At 37.1% G+C, this 27,148-nt stretch overlaps 1 protein-coding gene across 1 annotated transcript; it reads left to right on the plus strand.

The window, feature by feature from the left end:
- Positions 1-4,187: 4,187 nt before the first annotated feature.
- Positions 4,188-25,652, plus strand: ano9b (anoctamin 9b). The gene is made up of 24 exons (XM_017703538.2): positions 4,188-4,443; positions 7,397-7,468; positions 8,389-8,526; positions 9,326-9,465; positions 9,624-9,673; positions 10,898-10,956; positions 11,143-11,228; positions 11,395-11,529; positions 11,644-11,737; positions 13,140-13,200; positions 13,295-13,377; positions 14,406-14,510; positions 14,742-14,906; positions 15,896-15,932; positions 16,133-16,244; positions 17,609-17,666; positions 17,821-17,918; positions 18,545-18,741; positions 18,935-19,087; positions 20,428-20,575; positions 20,859-20,975; positions 21,866-21,959; positions 22,235-22,347; positions 22,448-25,652. Exons 1-24 carry the CDS (start codon positions 4,423-4,425, stop codon positions 22,488-22,490), a joined length of 2,379 nt encoding a protein of 792 aa, XP_017559027.1. The 5' UTR covers positions 4,188-4,422; the 3' UTR covers positions 22,491-25,652.
- The last annotated feature ends 1,496 nt before the right edge of the window (positions 25,653-27,148 follow it).

Here is a 27,148-nt window from a genome sequence, read left to right on the forward strand (position 1 = left end):
TCCAAACGAAAGAAGCAAATACCTACCATATCTTCACTGATTTGTGATGAAAATGTGGGAAATATTCATATTTTTCAGAGAACTATTGGAATCTTTATTCACCAAGTACCAGGTGTACAATGAATTGGTGTAGGTGTTAACATCAGATTAAATCCAATAAATGAAATGTAGAAAAAGGTAAACTAGGCAACCTAGAAATAGAACACAAACAAACTGCAAGTAAAAGGACATGCAATGGAAAATAAGTACAGATGCAAGCGAGTACTGGAGTACTAGGGTGTGCATGTGTATTGCTGCTATCAGATGAAAATCCTTATATCTCCATTTTTGTCGTTTTTCAGTTTTTGACATGATTTGAAAATGTCTGTTGCCCTTTACGGTGTGTGTAAATTTCATGATGAATGCACCAAAAGAAACAGCCCAAAATTACTTGGCAATAATTCTAGTTCCATTGAATTAAAAGTAAAGTAGGTTTTTCCTTTTTTTGTTATCCTTTTGGAGATATGAGGTTTTCTTCCGACGACAGAAATATGTGTGTGTAATGCCCATATATTGACCGTATGTAGAGCTAATGGAATTGCACAGCAATTGTAAACAAATTTGTAACATATGTATACTGCAACAAGTTAAGGTGCAAACATGCTCTGACTCCAGTCAAAGAAAGTGGGAAAAGTTTTTATTCATAAGGATTATGGCATGGCATTGATATTTATGTGGATGACAGTGCATGTAATAAAGTGCATGTGCAGCACTTAAAAACACAGGTGTGAGAAGGAGTCCTTGTTTAGGGGGATGAAGGTCTAGAGAAAGAAGCTGTGGAGGTGGTGGTTGGTCTGGGTCTTTAGGGCTCTCACTCTCGGTCTCTTCTGAGATGGAAACCTCTGGAAGAGAGAGTGACCGGGGGGGGGGAGAGGGGTCAACAATGATTTTCCTTGCCATGGTCTTCATCATAAACAAATAAAGATTGTCACTTGTGTTGGGTACTAAAGTCATACTCATGCATGAGCCTGATGTCCAAAAAGTCAGGTTCTTTGCAGTGAAGTGAGTTCATACCTGCTGTTTTTACCCACTAAAGAAGTTTTTACCCACTAAAGTTCTTTCTAGTGTATTCAATTGAATATAGGTTGAAAACGATTTGCAAATCATCGTATTCTCTTTTTATTTATGTTTTGCACAACGTCCCAACTTCATTGGAATTGGGGTTGTATTTTCTACCCCAGGGATGCAGTCAAAGGGTGGCCAGAACTGTACAGTTACGCAAAGAGAGACAGTCGGCCATCATCGATAACGCAGTCACCACAAAATGTTCTCTTGCCTACTTTGTGTGAATGTTTACACTTTACTCTGAATATCTGTCATCGGCACAGTTGCAGATTAGTCATAAGAGTCAAATGATGCTGCAGTTGGTAATCAGCGTGTCATTGCTCTGATAGGCTACTTTACTGAGCAAACAGATGAGTGAATTTGCTTAAAGAAACAGCTAACACTGAACTACATTAGGGAGGCACAGTCAAAGCACTTAAATACATTTTTACATCAATTTCATCCAGTGACACAGTGTTCAGCAGTAAAGATTCAGATTCAGATTCAGATTCCTTTATTGATCCCAGGGGGAAATTGCAGAAAGGGGGAAATTGCAGACATGATTGTAAACATGTAAACATTGTAAACATGATCCAAGCATTATTTTTCATCTTAATCTGAGTTTAGAACAGAAGCACAGAAGAATGTTGTTAACTGTAAAGTAGTTTGCCACCCCACCAAAACACAGAAGTCCACAGAGGCCAACTCTCTTAAGACTTAATTGTGATCTCAAGATGACAGAAAGTCCTGTGAAATCTGACACAACGCCTCTGACTTTTAAATGAGACAGGAGTGACTCTCAGCCGTGCACGAACAGCGTGATTGTTTTCCTTCACCTGACTCAGTAATGCTAATTTAGATGCATTAACTAGCTAGTGCCTTTAGCAGGGGTGGAGCAGGAACATAGCAAGGTTACAATGGGGTGGCCATGTTACGCCCAGTGATTCTGACACAAACTGACTTGTGATCTCAAGATAACAAAAGTTTTCCTACTATCACAAATTATTTGTCTTGCCATCTCAAGATAAGTTGTTATCTCAAGAAAACAACTTTTCTTACAGAAACAAATGTTCTCCTCAGTCAGGAGTAAAAAATTCACACTGTTTTTGCACTAAGCAGAAGTCCAGAGTAGCCTTGAGGTATTTAGAATTTTGTGGATTGTTAACTTGAAATCAACTTAACTATCTTGTGATAACAATCCAGAAAATTATAGTAACAGCTCATGGCCTCTCCAAACTTTTTTCTTCTGTGAGTCATTCTGTCTCTTTAAAAGTCGGAGGCATTGGGTCAATTCCAAAGGAATTGTTTGGACCAGATTATAGTGTTTATGTATTACTGGGTGCGTTTAAATGTACTAAACAATCTGATAACTGCAGAAAATGAGATTTTGTCAGTAATTTGTCCAACATGTTTACATGCACTTCAGTAATCAGATAATGGGAAAACCCCAGGTTTATATGAGTCAGATTTCTGCTTTGTAACTCACCAATAAACTCACAGAAGATGACGAGGCATAAACTTAATATAAAACTCAACTTTTTATATTTTAAACATCGTCGATTTAGCAGAAAATATGAACATATATCATCTAGTAGATGAAGAATATTCAAATTCTTCATTTCATCAAGCATGTTGAGTTCAATTTCACTTTGGAAGTGTTTTGTTGCCGTCTCGTGGGTGTTGCTTTAAGCACTGTTTGATGTTTTCACACATGCACAGACTGAGAAAAATAAAAGAAATCAGAGTGAAGGTATACAAGCACTGAGAAAAACAAGAACGGAGCTAAAATCCAGCTCTCTTTATCAGATTTCTAGAAATCTAATAATGCCCTATCTAAGGAATCGGAGTATGCTGTTTACATGGCTACTTCCAATTATGATAAGATTATTAAGGCTGTGCACTCACTGTCTCACACCGAGGCTCAAAATGAAAGATGCTCAAATGCAAAATCAACATTAAACTGATAAAGTTATGATTCTTTACCATCCTTGGAAGACATGTCCTTCACCAAGTTTTAAATGAGTTCTGAGCTTCAGTTTTCTGAAGCAAAACCAATGGTTACAAAATGTCTTCCAAAGAGATCTCCAATTCCCCAAATCTTACATAGTGTAGCTTTAATATAAAGTCTAACTCTGTGGAACAAGCATTTTGGCAAAAATTCTATTCTCAAGACCCCAGACCCACCCGCTCTCTCCACAGCTTTGCACCCCCATTTATATGCAAAATCAGTGCTGATAGTGCCCCACCCGGATCCTGGTGTAAGATTATCCCTGACATGAATATTGTGATCTTTTCCGTGTTCTGACACACATGAAGCTAACAGTCGGTCCTTTTTTGGAAGCTCATTTCTACCAGTGGAAAAAATATACAGCCATTTAGTAAGTCATAATAACGAGAAGGATTTCCTTAATAATGACTTAGTATCTCATAATTACAACATAGTGTCTCATGATTGACTTAGCATCTCATAATTTTGACTTGCTATCTCAAGATAATGAGATTCTATCTCATAATGAAAATAAAGTAATGCCATTATTATGAGACAGTAATTGTTACGAGCTAAATTCTCATTCTGACTATAACATTGAGATGAAATTTATTTTTCATCGTTTTGTGTCATTACTTTTTCATTTGTATTATTACTTTATTAATCTCTTATCTTCTTTTGATCTTAATCTCTTATCATTTAAACCTCACGTTTTATTTTTATCCATTTAGATCTTTTATTCACTGTTATTTTTAATTTTCTTTGTTATGTCAAGCCCTGTTTTTGTAAATGCTCGGCTACATTGAAAATTATGGTTGCCCTCAATGTACATCTGAGTCAAAATAAAGGTTGATTGATTGATTGATTGCTTGATATGTTATTATGACTTATTAAATGGCTATATATGAAAATGGCCTTCCATAGACACTTCATAGCATTTAGTGGAAAAAGATGTATGGAAAATATTAAAATGTGTAGGGTGTGTGTGTGTGTGTGTGGGGGGGGGGGGGGGGGGGGTTCCACTCCAAAAAAAAAGGTTCGATTCATGTGGACTGGTGAATCAGTTGTTGAATAGAGTCGATTCAAAAGAACAATTCACTCACGAGTCTGACATCTCCCGGCCAGCAACAGGTAGGCGTTTACATACCTTTGCGCATGGGATTCCCACGGGGAGACGCGGAAGTGGACGGCTCCTTAACCTGTTCGGCTACTCAAGCCGCTCAGTTCTTTTGGAGTTGGCCCTGCGTGTGATTTGACCAGTGATGGAGAGCACAGCGCTGGAGTGAACCCGGCGTCTCAGTGTCCGATCGTTACGCCTGGAGCGGAGCGGAGCGAGTCTCTCACAGCTCACCATGTTCTACAAAGAGCGCGAGGTAAGAGGACGCGCGAGACAGGCTTGTTTTCGTTGCCTCCCTCAGGTTTTGCGCTCCGGAGTCGTGGGCATTTCTGTGTAGAGGGATGGGGTGGTCGACCTTTATTTGGGAGGAACACGTCTTTGACCCCCGGCTTACTCGCTGCAGGGAGAGTCGAGCCGCCGCTTCTCCTCCTGGAGTGCTACAGGTTCGCTGGAGGACGGCTGGAGACGAGTATCGGTTTAATGCGGTGTCGAACGGTCAAACCGCTCAGCCTCCTTCGGTTCTCTGGAGAACACCTTTCTCAGAATTGCCAGTCAGTTATTCTCAGCGGAATATTAGAGGGAGAACCTCGTTTGAGTTTGTGTTTCTTGTGCCGATGAGGGTGAAGTAATCTCAGGTCCTCACGTGTGACGTAGTGATACCTGAAGCGGTCTGCCAGGCTGCTTTGTGGTTTGTTGGCTCGCTGGCAAACATGCTTGCTCCATTTTACGTGGCTGGGTTATGTACTAGCGCACTAGTGTGGCGTGATATTAACCTCTTTTTCTAGACTGGATGGCAGACCTTAGGTCAACATATGTATTGCTTATGTTGTAATAACCCTGTTGTCATCTTATATCAATATCAGTTTGTGAAGATGTGCTTTAATAATAATAATAGTACTAATAATAATAATGATAAGTCATTTATTTATACTAATACTGCTACTACTAGATCTATAATGATATATTAATGATACAATGATGTATTGTCTAAATATTATATTCTAACTTTACATTGGCTATTTATTTATTTAATTTTATTTACTTATTTATAAGCATTATACTGCCATGTGTGTGTGTGTTTGTTGGCTATTTTTCATTAATGGGTGTTTCTGTGGGCACTTTGGCTGTCCAGATGATTTGAAAATAGACGTCAACCACACATCATTTTATTTATCAGAGTCTGTAACACATATAGTAACCCCCCCCCCATGTGTGCAGAAAATTGAGATATGTAAGTCTGTTCCCTATGGAAGATGTGTTGACCTTCACTTTCACTTTGTAAAAAAGTCATTTGAGCGAAGACATAGAAGAGTTTTAAGATGTAAAAAGTTTCAGTTACAGCCGGTGGAGTTTGTTTTTCCGACACTGGGCTGTGGCGGTAAGGACATTTTCACTACTTTTGGGCATGGCCTGTCACATTAGCCTTGGCAAATGACTTGTAATATATTTAAATTTAAGAGGAATATGGAATATTGTGACAGATCAGTGCAGTATTTATTCAAATATGTTTAGATGTATTTATTTATTTATACGTACAGTTTCAGTTTTAAAATATGGCATTTTGTAAGTCTGTATCTGAGGTGTATATTAGAATGAAGAAAAATGATGATGAAGACTGACTCAGTGCTGGTTAGACTGGTTATGTTTAGAGAATTTCGTGTCACTCAGAGTTTCTGTGTTATGGTTTCAAAAAGAAGAGGAGACAAGCGGACAAGCTTTTAGCTGTACTCCCTCTCTCGTCTCTCTCTTTCTTTGTATAACAAACTCGAGCACGTGCTTTCAATATGAACAGCATTTCTCTGTGGAATCTCTGTTATAGGGTCATGTCTGGGCCTGTATTTATGTTACCCTAGTGTAATCATTCTTCTTCTGTCACTGCAGATTATATATTCTTCCTCATCTTATAGTGTCAGGTGTTACAGTGAACATATTCTGTCATCTACCTTCACCTTGGTTAATATAAAGTACTGTGGTTCAGGTCTTTCACCCACTGATCGGTTGAATGTTTTAATGTGGTCATTATCATTTCAAAGAACCAAAAGAACCACACCTAAGTGTTCAGACTCCCACACAAAAATGGTGGCAGGATCAGTTTGCTGTTGTCACATAACGGCAAGTCTCTCTCAGGTAGCAAGGCTGAGCATTTGCCTATCTATAAGAGTGAGAGCAGTTCACACACATGTCACGTGTTTGCATGTAATGCACTGTATTTGCGTAAAGCACTCTTATTTTACTCTTATCAGATTTAAATAAGAACCGAGTTGATTTTCTTTTATGTACAGTAGCCCCAAAAAGTACCTGGACACTTTAAGCATGGGTAAACTTTAACAAAGTTCTTTAGGTTGTTTCATAAAATATTGAACAAAATGATATTTGTTTATGAGAAAAACACCTTTGAGCACAACATCAAACTGATGGGTGACACTTGTGTGTGCGGAGAAAACCTGGAGAAGAATTCCATGAAAATGTCTTATAGTGACATATGATTTTGGCCATATTGCTCACCCCTACTTGGTTTGTTGAAAATAAATGTCACTTGATTTTGTTACCTAATACAGTAAACTTAATACATACAGAATGGCACAAATGTCCAAAGATAGACTTCTTTATGTACTGTATTTTATTATTATTTTTATCATAAACCTGAAAGCAGAATCCTATTCCCATTACCCATTTCTAGACCAGAAAGAAGGAGAAGATAGTCATTTGCATTGGAATTAGACTAAAGTAGTTTTATGGTCACCAAATGGAGAGGGAGGCACTTTTGTGCACAATAAAACAGTTACATTTGATTAGCATGGCCATTAAAAGCACATCCTACTGACTGATGTGGGTGAGTGTGGTTAGAAACACAAAGCTCGAATAATGGCTTCTCTATCTTCATTGTTTTATGGACATGTCATCACAGTAATATTGCTAATTGAATAAGACATTGCAGCCATTAAAATAAAATAAAAAAAACTTTGTATCTCTGAAATGGAAACTTAAACATGTTCTTAACATATGCATCTGTTATTGGGACCTACAAATGCATAAATAAAAATAACTTCAATGTTTGTTTTTGAAGACTTATGTTAATTAATTTGTCTTGAAATGTTAAAAAAATGAAGCTGGTGTAAAAAGTAGAAAAAAACGAGTACGTTTTGTGATACTGTTATCAAAATTCTAAAAATTAGACAAGTGTTTAACTGGCTGTGAATGTGCCGTAGGATGAATTGGAGCTGCAGGTGAGGAGCAAGGAGAGCATGGATAATGGCAGAGAAGCCTTGCTACCAGCAACGGTAAGAAACAAACTACTAGACAGAACTTGTTTTTCTTCATGTGCATGAAATTGTACTCTTTTAAATGCCTTGCAACATACAGGTGGGTAATACTACTAGCAGAACTGATCACTCTGGAACATCAGTCTAGGCAGTGGGGTCCCTGAAGAGGTCTGGACTAAAAAATGTGCTTTGCTGTGCAGTTTAAAAAGCTCAAAGTAGCAAGTGTAAAATGAATATTACCAGAGCTTAAGAGCTTGTAACTGAATTTTGCATCCCTAAAATCTTGGAGGCTCTTCCCCACCTCTCCTTGCTCCCCTCGCGCTGGGCCACAAGTGATGTAGTCTGTACCTTTACTGCATTGACATAATTAACATTAGTCATAGGGACTGCTGCTCATAGAAATCCACATAAACATGAAAAGGAAAGTAAAGGCCAGAAGCTGAGAAAAGAATAAGAGGGTAAAGAAAATACTCCAAATAATATGCTCAGGGCCCAAAAATGTAAAGGCAAACAATTTCTTTAGGCTGACAGTGTTTTTAATGCTGCCACACATCATATGATTCTCATAAGACTCACAGTCAGCTGTGAACCGAGATACCACCCCCCCCCCCCCCCCCCCCCACCATGCACTGTACACTGTCACCACTTCCCTTACTTTAGTTACGTTTCTTGTCAGCAGCCAAAGCCACTTGCACCTATGCACAGAGATAAATGAACCATAGCAGTGACATTTCAATGTGACCAGACATGGGCGAAGAAGCTGCAGCATAGAAATGAAATTAAATAAATTACACAAACAATGGATGAAGATAACGACTTGATGATGATGATGACCTCATTGTATTTCTGTCAGTGATTTATGAACATTCACATCAATACAGTACGCCAGGCAGGTGTGAGCTCTTGTATCCACTGTTTTCCTTGATGCTTTTTTTCAGAGCACCTCTAATAAGCCTGTGGTCCGATCATATGACTGCATCCTGGTCGCACATATAGTTGAAGATGAGGGCGATGCGAAATTCAAGAAGCAGGAGGCTTACATCAACATGCTGAAATCAAAGAACCTAAAAGTGTCGGTGAGTTTTTGGTCATTTTAGGAGCCCTAAGCCTTAATAATTAAATTCATTAAACTATTACATGATTTAAAGAATTAGATGTAATTGTTCAAATTAACAAAATAACCACTTAAAATGTATTAATATTCATTTTGGGTCACAGTGTGTGTGTGTATGTGTATGTATATACATTTTTTTAAATAAGTCTTCTTTCTTTAAGCTCTGTAGTAAAAACCAATGATTAATGTAATTGAAAGAAATATCTCTCTGTTGAACTGCTAATGAGCAATGATGAGTTAAAGAGGAGGGGTGAGAGCCCAAGTCCCAAACACCGGAAAGCGAGTCCCAAATTCTGCTTTCATGTTGTCGTTGTCATCCCATCTTTGCTGGATGACGTCCTGTCATCACTTGCATCCCTCAGCGGTGTTCAGGATATGGGCCCCGCCTTCCCGCCAGCTCTCGCGCCCATCATTGAGGCATTGTAAAGCATTCACATGTCCATCCAAACATATTCCATCAACATTATTGAGGGAAAAAATTGCACACTTAGGTTGAGGGACCTCCAAACAAAACAGACAGAAATTGCATCTTATGGTCACTGTGAAAAAGAGTCAAGGCTTCCTGCATGTCTGTTTTTTCCATGAAAGTATTTCAGATCCTTTAAGGCTCTGCCTGATTTGCTATTGTCCAGTTAAACGTACTTCCATGATCTTCATAGTAATCTATTGGTCTAATAGACCTACACTAGAGCGTTTATTATTTATCACATTGTTGCTAATAATTGTGCACTTTTCCTCACTCTATGTTGCATTCATAACAGCATATCATCCATGAAAACAAGGTGTTCTATGGTGTCCGTGCCCCTGAGGAGATCTTTGAGAAGTACAAGTATCTGCTGAAGGTGTCTGATTCTTGTAACTGGGTCTGCAAACAGAAAGACTGTGTCCCAGATACCATCAGGTGAGCAAGGACCTCTGACCATAGTTTTGCTATATTCCCTTAATCTAGTTTAATTTATATTTTTTAAAAATATTTAAAAAATACACAAGCATGCACTTCATACAGGTGTCATGTGTGATCAGTATCCTATCTTATTTTATTGGCTTCCATTTCTGCAGAATCAGGGTTGTCCATTTCATCTTGCACCACACATTCATTGGGACAGGAGGTGAGTGAACCCCCTATCACTGTTTTTTTCCATTGCCATACTGTTTCATTCTTTATATGATACACAAACACACTGCCCTGACACTGACACTCTCTCTTGAGTTTTCACTTGAAACCAAGCAGCTGCTTGAATGAAGAGTGCCCTTAATACTGTATAATGTACTTAAAGTCGCAATCAAGGATGCGTATCATTTTGCCTGAGAGTAGCTTTCAGTGTAGTAACAGAAAACCCTGCAAAGATTCATACGTATGTAACATATCTATTCTTATATTGCTGTGGTTTGAAGCCAACTGTTATTGTTCCTGTGCCAAAACTAGGATCTCCACAATGTTAATATATCTAATTCTATCTTGCCTAAACTTGCCTGTATTGTTTTCATTTTAAAAAGCTGTCCTTTAAGTTGTGTGAACATTTTATCACATGTTCCAAAAATATTTAGAATAAAATCTTGTTAATGTACATTAAAGATAAGTAGTGTCTTTACCTTTCCTAAAGTTACCATTTCAGAGATTTTTTAGGACACTGACTGTACACCGGTCAGGCATAACATTATGACCACCTCCTTGTTTCTACACTCATTGTCCATTTTGTCAGCTCTACTTACTATATAGGAGCACTTTGTGTTTCTACAATTACAGACTGTAGTCCATCTGTTTCTCTGCATACCTTGTTAGCCCCCTTTCACCCTGTTCTTCAGTGGTCAGGACCCCCATGGACCCTCAAAGAGCAAGTACTATTTGGGTGGTGGATCATTCTCAGCACTACAGTAACACTCACGTGGTGGTGGTGTGTTATTGTGTGTTGTGCTGGTCTGAGTGGATCAGACACAGCAGTGCTGCTGGAGTTTGTCCACTCACTGTCCACTCTATTAGACACTCTTACCTTGTCAGTCCACCTTGCAGATGTAAAGATAGAGACAATAGTTCATCTGCTGCTGCGCAGTTTGTGTTGGTCATCCTCTAGTCCTTCATCAGTGGTCACAGGACACTGGACACATGACCAAGGCCTTACCTACATATGAACCTGCTGAAGCAGATATTTTGAACATTTTTAGATTGCGGTAAATATAGCAGGACCAAATAAGACATAGCAACCTTATATTGGCAGCAATATCTCCAGTATCAGAACATGAACATAAAACCATCTTTAGAACTCAGCAGAGATCTGGTGGTGTTGCAGTCGCCAAGTTAACAAAGTTTTCTTTATTCTTCTAAACCCCTCCAGAGGGCCTGAGGGATCTTGCAAAGCAAGGTGTATTTGAAACCTTGTTTTGTCTCCATGAGGTAAACCTTTTGTTGGTTTGTTTGTCTGTCTTTTTTGTTAATGGGCTTGTTTTAATCTTAATTATTTATCTCTGGTCATGGAGCTGTTGACCACTGCCTTTTTTCCCATTTGTATTTTGTCTCAATCCTTTATTGATTTGTATTTGTATGGAACATATTGATATATACATTTTTTTTGCATCTCAGAAGAGGCAGCAGAAATATCTGAAGAAAAAGTGGGCAAACTGGGGGGCTTTAAGACATGTCATTAACCAACCTGTCAACGATATCAGGTAAAAGTGTGGTCTGTTGTCCTTCTTAGCAACAACCACCCGCCACCCCCACCCCATATCTCACTCACAAACGTTTTCACAGAATGTGTTTTGGAGAATTGTTGTGTCCCATCTATTCCTGTTGTACATATTATATGGTTTTGCTGAGTGTATGTATTTGTTTTAGGGAGTATTTTGGTGAGAAGGTGGCATTATATTTTCTATGGCTGGGCTGGTACACACGCCTGCTGATCCCTGCAGCACTCATCGGCGTGATTGTGTTTCTTTATGGCTTGGCGTTCTTCAATACAAATCCCCTCATGTGAGTGACTCAAAAATATGTCAGCTATGTACATGTCTGAGAATGTAATTGGTTCTAAAGTGCCAAAGGTTAAATGTTGTGTCTTTTTCCTGGTTCTTATCTTGGCACCTGCAGAAAGGAAGTCTGCGAGTCCAATATTACAATGTGTCCAAGATGTTCCAAACATTGCCAGATGTGGAAACTATCTGACACTTGTGCTTACGCCAAGGTAAGAGAATAATGTGCATTACAAACTCAACAGTTCTGGTTCTATAATCTGAAATATGAATATACACACACACACATCACAAATGCACACATCAGCTGAACTCTGTTTTATTGCACCAAGTTATTAAAAACAATTGCACTGTTCAGGGAATAATTATTGGCCGTTAAGTTGCTTAGCAACAAACTACTTTGCTTGGCAGAAGAATTTTTATTGTGATTATCTTTAATTATAACTTATACCACACTGTGCAAATATCAGAGGGCACCCATGTTAAATTTAAGTCAAAAATGATTCCTTTTTCCAGAAGATATTTCTGAGGAGAAGGGAAAAGTCAAAAAAGGAAAATGTATAAATAAATAAATAAATAGAAAAAAAAACTAAACAAAAAAGCAGGAATTTCCAAGACTGGATTTCAGAATATGATTAGAAGAAATTATTAGAGAAATAAGGACTCCCAGCCAAGCAAGACCTGGTAGACACCAGAACTGTCACCAATAGATAAACAGTACTTAAAGCTTTCGTCGCTTCAGTTATGAAAAATTCAATGGTCCATCCTTCCATGTGAGAAGACAGCTCAACACCAAAAAGATGTGTAGCTGAGCACAAACTGTTACTGAAAAAAAAATAGACAAATGAAAAAAAACCCTCAAAACTATCCATGCAAATTTCTTTGAAAGACTATAAGCAAGTCTCCCAAAAAGAGAAAAGGGTACACTAAATACTGAAAATCTGATATTGAGGTATTGAGTTATTTTCTTTTAACTATTTTTTGTGATTTTTCACTGATGCTGACAAATTCATGATTTGAACTGGTTGACTGGACACTAAATAAATAATAAATAATAAATAATGCGAAATAAAGCATCTCTGACTGTTGCACCATATATATATATATATATATATATATATATATATATATATATATATATTTTTTTTTTTTTTTTTAATTAAAAGCAATAACTCACTCAGTGTTGTGCATTACAGTGATTTTAGCATGGATTACTTTGTACCCATCATCCCTTAACCATGGAATTACCTTTTCTGCACCTCACTTACCTGCCTTATTACCCCACTTATCCCCTTTTTTGCCACTATACATCTTTTAACTGCTGCTGCACTTAGCACTTTAACTTAAGACACTTACTTTGCACAATGCAAGGTTTACATGTGTGTGTGTGTGTGTGTGTGTGTGTGTGTGTGTGTGTGTGTGTGTGTGTGTGTGTGTAACCAAAGCCAAATTCTTTGTATGTTTAAGCATACCTGGCCAAAAAGGCTTAATTCTGATTCCGAAAAAGCCGTTAAATACAAGCCTTGTGTAGCTTATTGCTTTATCACCCTCTGTTGAATGAAGATCTTTGAAGATCATTGAACATATTTATGTAATAACACTTTTATTGTTTAGGTGAGCCATCTGTTTGACAATGAAGGAACTGTGGCCTTTGCAATGTTCATGGCTGTTTGGGGTACGTGATGTTCCACGCCTGTGTTCTTCCATTCTCTCTAAAGCAAATATTTGCAGACTGTATGAGATGTTTAACAATGAATTGTTTAAAATAGCCACACTGTTCCTGGAGCTGTGGAAGAGGCATCGATCCTTGCACGTCTCAAAGTGGAACGTTTTTGACTGGAATGAGGATGAGGTGGTGTATTTATTATTTATTCATTTATTTATTTAAATCAGTTCATTACTGTGCTAAAATAAATGCATTAAACTTACTTCATCTAAATGTGAATATCATTTCCACATGAATGTTTTTCAGATTTTTGTCAGTACCTGAATCCAGTTTATTTTATGTTTAAATGGTGTATATATTTGAATGTAATAAATTCAATGCAGGGATTTTGAGCAGTAGCAACAATATTACATGAAAGCAGTCAGCTCTCAAAATCCAAAGTTATTCCTGCTCTAGCACATCTGGTTCATTTTACACATTTTACTCAAACGTTGATTTTTGATTGAATTTAATATAAGACAAACACTGGCAGGCATACAATCTGAAACCTCAAATCCTTTGTAAAATGTCCATCTACCCCCCAACAAAGAGTCCAGACCTCTATAGATGTACTGAAATTTCAGCCAACAAAAAAATTCGGCCAAAAACAGTAGAAAACAGCACTTTCTGTTTTGGCCGAAAGAGAAAAAGGCAGAAATTTTTGTCAAAAAAAAAAAAGATTCAGAATCTAATAATTAATAAATAATGACAATGAATTTGAGCAGCAGTGAAACACCCAAGCATGCTCTGTTCTATACAGTCTTTAGCTTACATGATTTTTAGCATTAACTGATTTAATGAAATTCTTTAATGAAATCAGACATAATACTGACACAAAACCTTCACTCCATGTTTTTTTGGGAAAAAAATATGAAAAATGAACCTCTCATTTTAAAAGTAATACTGCAAATACATGCATTTCTTAGAACCTGCTGAGGCTTATGGCTGTATGGATTTCCGTTTTAGATGCCTTTGAAAAACCATGAAGTAGTACATATATATAAAACTTTGCAACTTTTAGTTTGGATTATTATTTAGCAAGCTCTTAAAAATTAGTCTTCTACCTCAAACCAAAAATCAACACATTTTTAGCTTTAGTAAATCATGATGTTTACATTTTAAAATGAGGGATAAGCAGTATATGCCAGTAATTGGCTGCTTTATTGTGTCCACAGGAGGAACTGATCCTGGAGATTATAAATGACCCACACTGTAAACCCAAAGACTTTAATCACTCATACTTGCACAGCATTGTTGTTATGCTTCTGGTCACACTGGTGGTAAGAGAATGAATTTGTGATATTACATAAACAGTTGAATGTTTATGAAAATGTGAAAGAGTGATGAGTAAGTGTGTGTGGGTGTGCTACTGATAAATGGAGAGTAATAAATCAGTCACCCTTCATGTAACTTATAAGCCTTTATTAAATCTTATTTCTTACTTTCTACTGCAGTGACAATTACTGATTGTAGCAAATTTGTAAAGTATCTCTGTCTATCACCATGTGCAGCTGGTGGTGATCATAGGTCTGACCCATGCTCTGGTCATCTGCCGGATTGTGTCTACAATGCTTCTGTCAGAGTGCTCCTGGGAGTTCCTAAAAGAAAATGCCCGTGTTTTAGCAATTATACTGGGGGCAGTGCTGCACTATTTCACCATACTAATCATGACTAAGGTAAGTAAAGCCAGCAGGGACCGTATTCACCAAGGCAGCAGCAGTGCCTCATTTTTCACAGTGATTTATTTTAAAGGATGTGTTTACATGAAATGGTACGCACATTTTCAGGTTCTACATGCTTTGCAACTCAAGATTTGTGATTGTGTTAAAAATCTTGTAAATCTATGGAGCTCTATTATGTACAGCATTGTGCAAAGGTCAGAGACCACCTTTCATTTATTTAATTTCCAGTCAAAACAGCCAGTAAGTACAAGTCATTTATTTTTAGGAGAAATGTCTGAAGAAATAAAATAATCCACTTGCGTAAGGAAGAAGGATGTTAAAGGAAAATAAATTAAGAAACGAGTACTGGAATTAAAAAATTATTAAAGGATGTAGGTAAAATGGGACAAACAAGTCCTTGAAGACAACCAAAATTGTCACCATCAGATAAACGGCACTCAAAGATTGAATCTTTGAGAATTAGGAGAAATTCAAGGACCAAAAAAAACAAAAACAAGATCAAATAAGTTACCGGTGTTCTCAGAACAATGGGCTGACCACCATATATATGAGAGAGAGAGAGATGTCTCAAGGCTTCTGTGTAATTTTGTGTTAAATGTAGGTTCATTATTTAAAACCATTTAGATTAGCAGTCAGTACATCTATGCTTGTAAACATACATATAGTGAAAAAGTAACAAAAATTTCCCTTTTTAAAAATGTAGTTGATTTCTTGGGTTGCTTAAAAGAACAGAATTCGGTTCCCGAATTCTCCTTGATGTCCCCAGACATCACATGGATTTAACAAATTTCATCAGCATCTCACTTAATGTAATGAGAGACACTTTACTATGATAGGACTAATTGTGGTTTCCATGAATTATGTCAAATGAGAAACCCTTTGAAGAGACAGCATATCGGTGATAACGTATGAAATCATTACAACTTTTAGTATAATGACAGTAGAGTGCTATTTAACTTTGTCTCATTTTTGCCTCTTTTCAGGTGAACAGATTTGTGGCCTTTAAGCTGTGTTCTATCGGTACGTATAAAGAATGAAGAGATCACTCATATTATACTTGAACTACACCTAGTGTAATATGCTCTCAGGTACTAGGTGAGCAGGTTTGCTTGAGAAGATTTTTGAACACTGTGCAACACTTAATTGCCTGTTATTTCTCCAGTAACATTAGTAATCTCGAATGGCATTTTGCTTTGCTTTTTGTTTGTTTGACCCTACAGAAAAGATTCGCTCATTTGCAGCCACTGAGAGAAGCTTCACAGTGAAGATGTTCACCTTTCAGTTTTTCACTCTCTTCTCATCTCTTATCTATGTGGCATTCTTCCTGGGCAGGTAAAGAGTGTCCGATTTCATGTATTAATTAATAATCAGATTACTATTTAATTGGCAGATCTATCGATTTACCAATCTCTGAATTGTTTCTAGAAATTGTGCGGTAGACAGAAGTGTAAATTAAGTCAATTTGATTTTGAATACTTGATAATTCCCTCATTTTGTGTGTGTGTGTGTGTGTGTGTGTGTGTGTGTGTGTACGTACGTACGTAATGTATGCATGCATGCCTTGGTATATGCCGTGCTTGAATAGTTGGGACTTAAACACAGTATTGGTGTTGGTGATGGGATATGATACCTATGACTGACACCACAAAACAATTTTATGGCAGAAGGATCAGAAATCATCAGGAATTTGACGGCGTATAAAGTATTCGCTAGAGTGGTGGTTATAAGTGGTCTCATAAGCAAAAACAGAATTTACATATCCCCTCCTTCCCCAAGACGTCTAGCCCCTGCTTCAGGGGGAGAATTATACAGAGAGTTGGTTTGCCCAGTTTGAAACTCGGTGATAGCCAGGAGAATTTTTTATTTCTTCCACTGACTTGATTCCACCTGTGGAGCTATGCTGGACCTAATGAAGGCCACACTAACGAACTGTATGTCTATCAAAACAGACAGACTCTTTACCTTGTCATCTAGTTTGAGTGCCCTCATGTCAAAAAGACAAAAAATTCTGTGACAAACTGGCATGAAGTTTGTGATGCTCTCCATTTTAGAAATCTGTTTTAAAAGATTTTTTAAATAAAGATTTTAAAAGTCGTGTAGTGTATGTCCAGCCTTAGTTGTTTAACATGGTTCTAATTACTAATTGTATAGCAGTAAATACCAACTACATACAGGTTATAGACAAATACGTTTTCTTAAGCATCTAATAAATATAGTCCAACAAGTAAATGCCGTCTAGCTAAGCTGAGCGTGTAACACAGAACATAGAGACCAAAATAAAATATTTTTAAAAATGTAGTTGTATAAATATCAGGACTTATAGGTTAATGAGGTTAGATGGAGTTAGTATCACTGTCAGTCCTCAGTATTGTACTTAAGGATCGGGTATCGCTATTGGCAACAGAAGAGGAAAAAGTGGCTTTAGTGCATCTCTAATATATGCTTTATTGAATATTAATAAAATCAATTGTAACAATCGAAAATAAATTATAATGTACCCCCAATTTTTTTTCTTCATATAAGATGCAGTGGATTCAGAAGTTACAACATCAGTGCAGTTGAATCAGCATCTTCATATCAATGCATCGTGTTGCACTAATGCATTTATTCATGCCTACCACTATATGATCTGGCTGTTGTTTATGTGACAGACAGCACTGCATGTACTTCACAGTAACCACTTGTTTTTGGTTCAGGATTAATGGCTACCCAGGAAACTATGTGAAAATAGCAGGGAAATGGAGACTGGAGGAGGTAAGATTTATATATTTTATGAATGTAAAATAAGTAAGCTTCTCTCTTGTATAAAATAGATGTTGGCATGTTGCAGATTATAGTTGTCCCTGACATATTTGCACCAATGTTATATCTGTGTCTGCTTATGGCTGAGGTAATGTATCTGTTCCAGTGCCACCCCAGCGGCTGCCTTACTGACCTCTTCATCCAAATGGCCATCATTCTGGCCCTCAAACAAACCATCAGCAACATTTTTGAGTTCACTGGGCCGTAAGTGCATTAATTAACTATTTGCTTAACTGAATTCCTAGAAACATGCAGTGATCTGCTGTAGAGTAACATATTGTGTGGAATGTGCAAATGTAAACTAGCAATGTGTCATGCAGTACATTGTTACAACATTCTTAGTATTTGTGGTAACACTGCTACATAACATTGACATATCCATGCCGTAAACATGTCATGTAAATGTCATAAGCAGTCATGAGTTCTGATGTTATGACCAATAATATAACCGTGTTGTATTACTTCATTTCATTTGACAAATTGTATGATGTCATGATGGCTAACTACAGAACTCTAGAGCAGAAATTAACAGGTGAAATCAACGATTATATCATGACAATTGGTAATAATAGTAACTTGATACTATTGTATAACTAAATTAAATAAATCATGAATTATATTACCCTCTGTCATGATGACATATGATAGAATATTACATCTATCTCACATGTTTATGGCATGGTTATGTCAGTCTTTTGTCAAGTGCAAGGTTCAAGTAAAGTGTTACCTTATTGGTTGTCATATTCACTATTTATATAGAAATGTTGGAATTTATGAGTTTTACTTCTTACGTTTAAGTTCCTCTTTTATTCCACCCAATTCCACTCTAGTTGGCTTAAGCTTTGTCTGAAGCGAACAGCATTTAATAAGCAGCTCAGGAAGTGTGGGAACTGCTACCGGAAGGCATGTCGAGAGGATGGTGCTGACATCGAACCATGTGACATCTGCAATCTCCGTGATTGGCTGAGAAACTACCATCTCAATACTGTTAATGCCTTCAGCCTGTTTAATGAATTCCTGGAAATGGGTGAGCGTGTTTGAACAGCACTTGACAGTCTTTCTAGTTTTCTATCTTCTGTAACCCATTTATATAGAGGTCACTTTCAGCTTCTGAAAACACCTGCTCAGCCCTTCTGTAAACAATCTAGATTATGTTGTTTGGTCCATGTTTTGGGCTGAGCTCCACTTTGCACTCATAATGCTTTCTCTTCTCTCTGCAGTGATACAGTTCAGTTTCACCACCATCTTTGTGGCCGCATTTCCCCTGGCTCCATTACTGGCATTGATTAACAACATATTTGAGATCCGACTAGATGCCATCAAGATGCTGCGTCTGGAGCGACGTCTAGTGCCAAAAAAAACTAATGATATTGGTGAGCCACGATTGTATTCCTGCACATACAGTATTCTGTTAAGAGATGCAATCATTGATCTATTGAACATTTTAATTGATTGTTGACAATCATGTATGTATGAAATGTATGGTATTTATGGTATAAGTTAAAATGTATTATATTTCACTTTTATCTCATTGAAACCAGTACAGAATTTATTAACAAGTTAAGAAAAAAAATGCTGATTTGAAATTTCAAATGGACTATAAAATGTGACAGTATGGTGAATAGGTATGTAATACTATGAAACAGCAGTGCTTGAATGTAAGCATGTTGCCTAAGAGTGCATTGTTAAGCAGAGAGGCTGCTTCTACACTAACCAGGCTGAATACTCTAGCTGATGTTAACTAGGTCCAGAAAGAGTGAAAATATATTTCTCTGACAAAGTAGCATGTACCACGTCATCCTTCGAAAGGAAGAGACTTTGTGAAGATGAGCTCATTAGGTCCTCTGAAAAGGCAGCTTCTATTACTCATCCGATACAAAAACCTAATGATTTCCATTGGTTATTTTTGAATAATAAAACATTCAAAATGAAACTATGCTGCTATCATCTAAAGAGTATCAACTACAGCCCTACACTAATTGTAGCTGAAATTGCTTGGAATATGGATACTCAAACACCAAAATTATCCAGAATGCACATCCCCACTTTTTTCCAGGTTTTTGCTATTTCTTAACATCAAAATAAATGGAAAAGACTTGAGAGCATTGATAAATAATGTAAATTGAATGTAAATATACAACTGAAGTCGGGGATAAGCCCAAACAAGGAACTCTGGATGTAAGCCGCTCTTCTCTGTGGGAAAACTTAATGTTGCCATCACACTGGATCCTCTGAATTAAGAGGTTGTTAAAGAGTTGAAATGCGAAAATTGCTACATCAGTGCTGCAAGCATGTTAACACTCGTTAGTAGATCTAAATTTGTACTTCAGTACTGTTATATAACATCACCAGCTATGCAAATTGTGGGCTGTGTTAGTGTTGCCTGTGGTATTTTGATAAAGTTGCCAGAATTGACATGTTATGTCAATTCAATGCGCGGCAGTCTTAGATGGTTTGGGGAAATGTACAGGGGAAAAGATGTGTTCGATTTGGAACTCCTTTCCAATGATTTTCTAAAACGCTGGTTATTTTTCAGAATTACTTATTTGTTCCTTGTTTGAGTATGATGCCAACTACAAAATAACACCCAGGGGTCTATGTATTTCCTAACTTAACTCACCACGTAATTTCAATTCAACTGTGTCACTAACATTTCAGTAGGTTATGCAAATTCATTCAGACTTTGCTGATATTGTCTTGTGTGTTTGTTCAGGTGTGTGGACCAAAATATTAGAGGCAATTGGGGTGATGGCCATCATTGCTAACGGACTAGTGATCGGCATCTCTTCTGAATTTGTCCCCCGTCTGGTTTACCGCTACCTTTACGGACCATGTGCCAATGGGTCATCCACTGACCTGCAGTCAGTACCCATTCATTGACCTACTTCTGCTTTTGTTTTTGCTGCCATCTGCTGACACTCCTTACAATGTATCATTAAATGCACAGTGCTTCTATTTAACCTGCAATAAGATGAACAGGATGGATATGTAAAACACCCCCCATAAAGTGTGCTTAGCTGAGTTTACCTTTAAAAGATAAAAGGCTAATTTGGCTTCATATCTAAGCCAGAAAGTGACCATTGTTGCTGACTGTCTCCAGTTGTGTTTAATAGAGCTGTTGAGTAATTTAGCTGTTTCTATCAGGTGCATGGCTGGCTACATTAACTACACCCTCACCACTGCATATATGTCAGATGAAAAAGTGCAGCAAGACTTCATAGATCAGATGGCATTAAATGGCTTCAATGTCACTCAGTGCAGGTAGGAGTCTGTATAATGAATGTTTACTTCTTTTACATGAACAGATAAAACTGTTAAATGATGTGTTAAATCATGCATGTGTCACTGTGTGAGACAAATTGGTTACATTCACTCATCTTTCCCATTAACTTCAAAGGCCAATAAAACCTTTGTCCGACGTAAAGAAATATTTTCATGTTTTTCAACAGAATCTCAATCTGCTGCAACTGTAGCATCCTGTCCAAGCCAATTTAACACAGACATCCCTTTGAAAAGAAAATAAATCCTATTAACCCCAAAGCTATATTTGGAGTGCCCCAGTGCTAACACAAAATCTGAGAAACGCCACAGTAGGGGAAGTGTATAGAACAGCATGATAATAGCCACAATAGTAAAATTACATGTACGGGGGAATTTCACTGGATTTTGTGAATTTCTGTATAATTCAGCAGTTGTGAGGTAAAGAAAGTCATTCAGAGGGGTTCGACGTAAATTATTCAATGCATAGAACTTACCAACTCTGGTTGGTAACCCTGTCTTCTGGTGACAGGGATCAGAAGTAGAGATCTCTACAACAGAAGTAAAGCCATGTTATTTACTGTCCAAAGTGACTAGTGAACCTATATGTGTCTTCTGACTATCTATATGTAATGTTGATAATAGTAAAATAGTGGTGAATCTTTAATACAAAACTATTGTAAAACAAAGCCCAGTCCCAATGTCAATGTCCAGGGTTTAACCTAAGTTGGTGCCCATGGCTACAGATGTGGCAGATAAAAAAAAATCGTTTGAAAAATGCCTGATTGTTCCTCTAATGGACTAATGATATAATGTTACAGTGAAATTAGCACTAGGTGAAAGAGAGCTTACTTTTTCTTGGCTTCTATAAATATGCTTTTGTCATTCTCCAGTTACAAGGACTACCGCAGTGGAAAGGACCATAGTTACACCTCGCAGTACTGGCTCATACTGGCTGCCCGCTTTGCCTTTGTTATCTTGTTTGAGGTATGTCAGTTAGACCTGTGAATGCCAGTGTGCAGTTTTCTCAGTGTTCCTGCTGATGGTTTTTTTCACTATACTGTGTATTTTCTTTTTCACACACTTGAGTCACACAAATAATGCCAGTAATGAATGAAAGCTAGAAGGGGTCTCGTAGCTTTATCCAAATGGGATCATGCGAAATGTTCGCTGCTAGCTTTTATTCAAGATTCATTTGAATCCCTTAAATTTTAAAATAGTGTGGCTGATCAGTACAAGTCATTACTCCGTCTCCTCTACAGCATGTTGTGGTGATATGCAAGTTCATTGTTGCCTGGTTTGTGCCTGATAACCCCATCCGAGTGAAGAACGTCAGGCTACACGATAAACTGCGCAGGCTGAAAGAGGAGCTGTGGTGAGTACTCCAAGAAGTATCATTTGATGATTTTCTTTCTTATATATTTTTTTTCTTTTTGTCATGACACTTAAGGGATGTTTCCCTTTTATTGTTTTAGGGAACTGAGTGCAAGATTTGACAGCAGATCCACAGATGTCTAATCAGTGAAGGACTAATTTGACAGCTCTCAAACTCAAGTATGGACTGTATATACACAGAGATTGAGTGTGTCCAGACAAGTGATGGGACGATGAGAGAAGTGGATTTAATCTACAAATTACAGCTTTACTGGACGTTGAAACCCTTTTGCCATGTTTTGTCATTTCTATTTGTATATTGACTTGTTCTACATTTTAACTTTTACAGTCTCAAGTGTGGTTTAAAAAAAATTTCAGATCCTTTTAAGACATTTTAAAATTATTATTATTATTGTTGTTGTTATTATTATTATTATTATTATTAGTATTATTAGTAGTATTATTTTAAGGCCACTCACAGAGTAGGTGATGGCCATTTCAGTCAGCTTTGCAGTGAAGGTTGGCTTTTTCTTCTCAGTAATGAACTTTAGGTGCAGTAATTTGGATTTTAGAGGGGAGCAGACGGGGCTACTGTGGCTGCTTCATGTATGCTTTGTGGCCTGCTATGGCTTGCACAATGATTTGATATGTTTATAGGAGATATTCACGTGTTTGTTTTCACTGCTCCTTGTGAAGCGATGGTATCTCAAGCTGAAGACTTCCATTCTCTTTGAATAATCTTCCTTGTATTTCGTTCCTGTAAGCAAGTGCAGGTATTGCTTGCACAGTGGGAAGATCACCTTTTCGTTCGATGGACAGATGCTAAGCTCATCAACACTGCTGTGCATATTGCCTCCACATGGTGGCAGTAAGGCAGCCTTAAAGACCAAGAAACCAGCAATGGATTTCTTTTCTTCATGCTTTGTGTAATGTTCCATGCTAGTGCCTTACTGGATCTCAGCTGTGTGTCTTGTATTATTGTGCACACATGAAGGGACACTGAGCTTGTTTAAGTGGAATTAAATAATGGTTGTACTGTATGACTGTATTACAAGAACTGCGAAAATGTAAAATCTTCCGTTCTGTTGCATTGATATGGTTCCATGCAGACCTGCATATGGCCTTGTTCTTACAATGTTTGTGATTTACAATCCAATTTAAGGCAGTCTTTATAGCTATTCATTTTAAATAGTTTGTAAGATGACTTAAATCATTTTAAAAGTTTTACAGAGAAATCAATTAATATATCATACTTTGTGATGATATAATTTTCCTATTATGTAATACTCTCAGCTACACATGCAGTGTACTTTCTTTTTATATATGCTTATAATACAGTGTGTAAAAGCATTATATAATGTGGAAAGGTAAATCAGTATGTAAAAGTTTGCTTGTTTCATGGGAATTTTATCTTAAAGTCAACTTGAAATCAAAATAGACCCATAGGATCAAAAAGGGTTCTTTGAGCTAAAAAGCACTTTGGTTTCCCCCACAAGCCATTCAGTAGAGCAGGTTTGGTAACACTACTGTAGGGCAACGTTCATAAGGCTACACAACACTCATATAAGCCTTGCATGACAATATAGCCATTTAATAATGCTTTTTCCAACGAGTGTCAGTTGTCATAATACTTGCTGAGGTGAAATTGTCCTTTTGCAGTTATGAGCTTCTACCTGATGTTTTTGGCAAAATTGACCTAGTCATATAATCTTATTCTGTGACAATGTCTTAATATTATGAGAGGTGTGGTTTTTTTTGTTTTGTTTTTTTTTGTTTTTTTGGACTCTTTGTCCAGAAAACAAAAAAATTCTATCTCCATTATAAAACTCTAACTTAGTTCTACAAGGTTCTATCTGCAAGCCAATCAGCACTTTCAATACACACAAGAGGACCAATCAGTTTCTCCTGCTTTGTCATGTCACTACACTGCTCAGTGACAGTGGGAAAAGTTTTTAAAACCTTATGAAATATGAAAACAAGCTGCTGTAATACTGCCTGCCTTCTTGTAGTTGTTTAAATTTTTATTTTATGAAATCAATTTTATAAATATTAAGTCTTGAAGATAGTTAAATAGTGTACATTTGAATTAATGGGGTCCTCACTGCAACATAAACATTAATTATATTCATTCATCCATCTCTTCTTTTTCTTTTTTCTCCCAAAGTAAGACATTCTGGTGCATGAGAGTTACATTTCTAACACAAAACAGTCTCATACTGCCTCTTTACTGACCTGCTACACTAACTTGCTGAGACAGTTTATTACAGTAGCTGGTCGCTGTTAACCTAAAGGAAATTTACTCAAACTTAATTTACTCAAACTTTAAAAAAAAAACACTCATTAACAGATTTGATAAGATTTTGATACATTTAGAATAAATGCAGGGTGTCTGTCATTTTCATTTTCACTCAGTTCTACGTATCAGTTTTGCTAGAACATTATAATCCCAAGGGGATGAGATGACATTGAAATCGACGAAAGCAGCCTTAAAAATGTTAATGTTGGTTTATGTAAGTTGTTTTGAGAGACTTATGCTGTTGTCATGTAGCTTTACAAATGCTGCAATTCAGTAAATGAGGTGTGTGTATATGAAGAACCTTTTGAATGTTTAACAGACATGTACATCGTGGCTCTGGAAAGAACCCTTAAATTCTTCTAAAAAAAAAAAGTGCTTTAAGCCTTTAAAAGGTTCTTCACACTCACACATTCTATTTAACCAGCATGGTTCTTTAGGGAACCAAAAGTGGGTATTCTATGGCAATGCTCAAAGAACACTTGTATTTTTTAGAGTGTAGTCCCTGGGCATACAAAGCACAATTCATCCTATCATGTCATTTAAAAGACAAAACTCGAAGCATAATGACTTTTGCCTACATGTAAGCCTCTCTGATTATTGATCGTCATAAAAATAACATAAACCAATAATACCATGTTTCACCCCCCTACTCCAACTTATCATCAAGTAAAACACTCAGCCAGATCAGAGACACTCCCTGATACCTCCGGAATATGTCATGGCACAGATGGAAAATGTGTTATAATTTCCGATTCAAGTTGACTTTAAAACCTCAGCCCAGGAAATACTTATTGTACTGTGATGCTGATTGTATTGTGCAAGTCAGACACTTACATTGGTTGTGTTTCAATGCAACTCTGTTGTTTGTAAAGCTTTGTACCAGTTGGAAAATATTTATAAAATATTTTTGATATTATCATCTTGCTCTGTACATGCAGATGCAGTACTGTGTATCCACATTGAAGGGTTTACATCAAAGGATTTGCACAATAAAGCTATCAACCCCTTTACTTTCCACTCTCCACAAGGTGTCAGTGTTACTGCAGTTGTGCATGAACAGTGTTTTCCCCAAACAGGCAAGAAATATTTGTGTCCTGCTGTTAAATTCCATGGTTACTGTTGGATTGGGTGTTACTCCTTTGTCACTTGAAACACTGTTTCTCTTTAGAACATTTGAACAAAGAGCGCAGCAAAAAAAAATGTTCTTTCACATGTTCCCAATGCAGGTTACTGAAGTTTATTATGTCTGAATCGCTGTGTTCCTGCCAAACAGAGCTCAGCTCTTTGATCTACAACAGTGTTAATCCAGACTCCAACCAATCGCAATTAAAAGGTTTCAGTAGTGTAATCCTGCTATGTATTCTAGCTATGTGCAGTGCTGTGCAGAAGTCAGAGAGAACCCTTCCTTTCTTTAGTTTACAAAAAGGTTTACTCAAAATGGCCATAAAGCAAATGTTATTCAGCTTTCAGGAGATATTTCTTAGGGGATTAGATACAAAATAATCCACCCACAGATAGAAATGTAAAATCAAAGGAAATTAAGTTTAAAAAACACTTGTTTCCAAAATTGAAGTTCAAAAAAATATTAAAAGATATAAAGAAAATAGGACTCGTAGCAACCATGCAGGACCTAGCAGACCGACAAAACTACTACCATAAGATAAACAGCACTTAAAGGTCTCATCTTTGAGAAGGAGGAGAAAATCAAACTCCACTTTTGCTTCAGGTCTGAAAAAATCCACAGGTGTTTTTGTCCATCTTTCGACTGTGAGAAGGCAGCTCAACACTAAACAAAGGAAGAAAAATGGCAAATCAAACAAAGATGCTGCTGAAGTTCTCAGAACCAGGGATTTACTCCAAAGTCCAGACCTCACTGAGTGTGTTTGGGATTACATGTATCATGGAAAGCAGAAAATGCAACTTCTAAGACTGAACTTTGGAGGCATTAAAAATATCCCTGCTGCAAGCAGGATCCCCAGAAAGAATGGAAGCTGTAATAAAGATGTGTGGAAACACTAAATGATAAAACATGATAAGCTGTTCTTTGTCATTTTCTATTAGACAAATGGTTCTGAAAAATGATTAACATGTTTGTAAAGGCCATTTTTACTTGAAATTAATTAAATGAAGGTTGATCTCTGGCACAATACTACAGTTTCACTACCTCTGCATCTTGCTACAGGAGAAAAGCTCTAGAATGAGTCAGGCAAGCATTGCAACTTGATTTCAAAGGCATGTATAAGTTTATGCTCTTATGGGTAGATTATGTTGTATGTATACTTTGTGTGTTAAGTGTGCATTTAGTATCAACAGATTTTTCTTCTACTGGTTCTTTAACTGTTACAAAACTGTATAAAAAGGACCAGATAAGGCAGAGTACTTTGTTTATTTGTTTGTCTTTTCTTTTTTTTTCCCTGCTGGAGCACATATTTCATAGGGTGATAGGGGGGGGGGGGGGGGGGGGGGGGTGGGGGCTTTTTCACTGGGACAAACATCCTTGACAAGC

Source organism: Pygocentrus nattereri, chromosome 25 (assembly GCF_015220715.1).
Source record: "Pygocentrus nattereri isolate fPygNat1 chromosome 25, fPygNat1.pri, whole genome shotgun sequence".
NCBI classification, from domain to species: Eukaryota; Metazoa; Chordata; class Actinopteri; order Characiformes; family Serrasalmidae; genus Pygocentrus; species Pygocentrus nattereri.

What these genes read in the sequence shown, in the direction of transcription:
- ano9b (XM_017703538.2), top strand. Translation starts at nt 4,423, where the DNA reads ATGTTCTACAAAGAGCGCGAG. An exon ending in ATTTTTGAGTTCACTGGGCC is followed by an intron (nt 17,919 to 18,544) that starts GTAAGTGCATTA and finishes ATTCCACTCTAG; the next exon opens with TTGGCTTAAGCTTTGTCTGA. An exon ending in TTCAATGTCACTCAGTGCAG is followed by an intron (nt 20,976 to 21,865) that starts GTAGGAGTCTGT and finishes GTCATTCTCCAG; the next exon opens with TTACAAGGACTACCGCAGTG.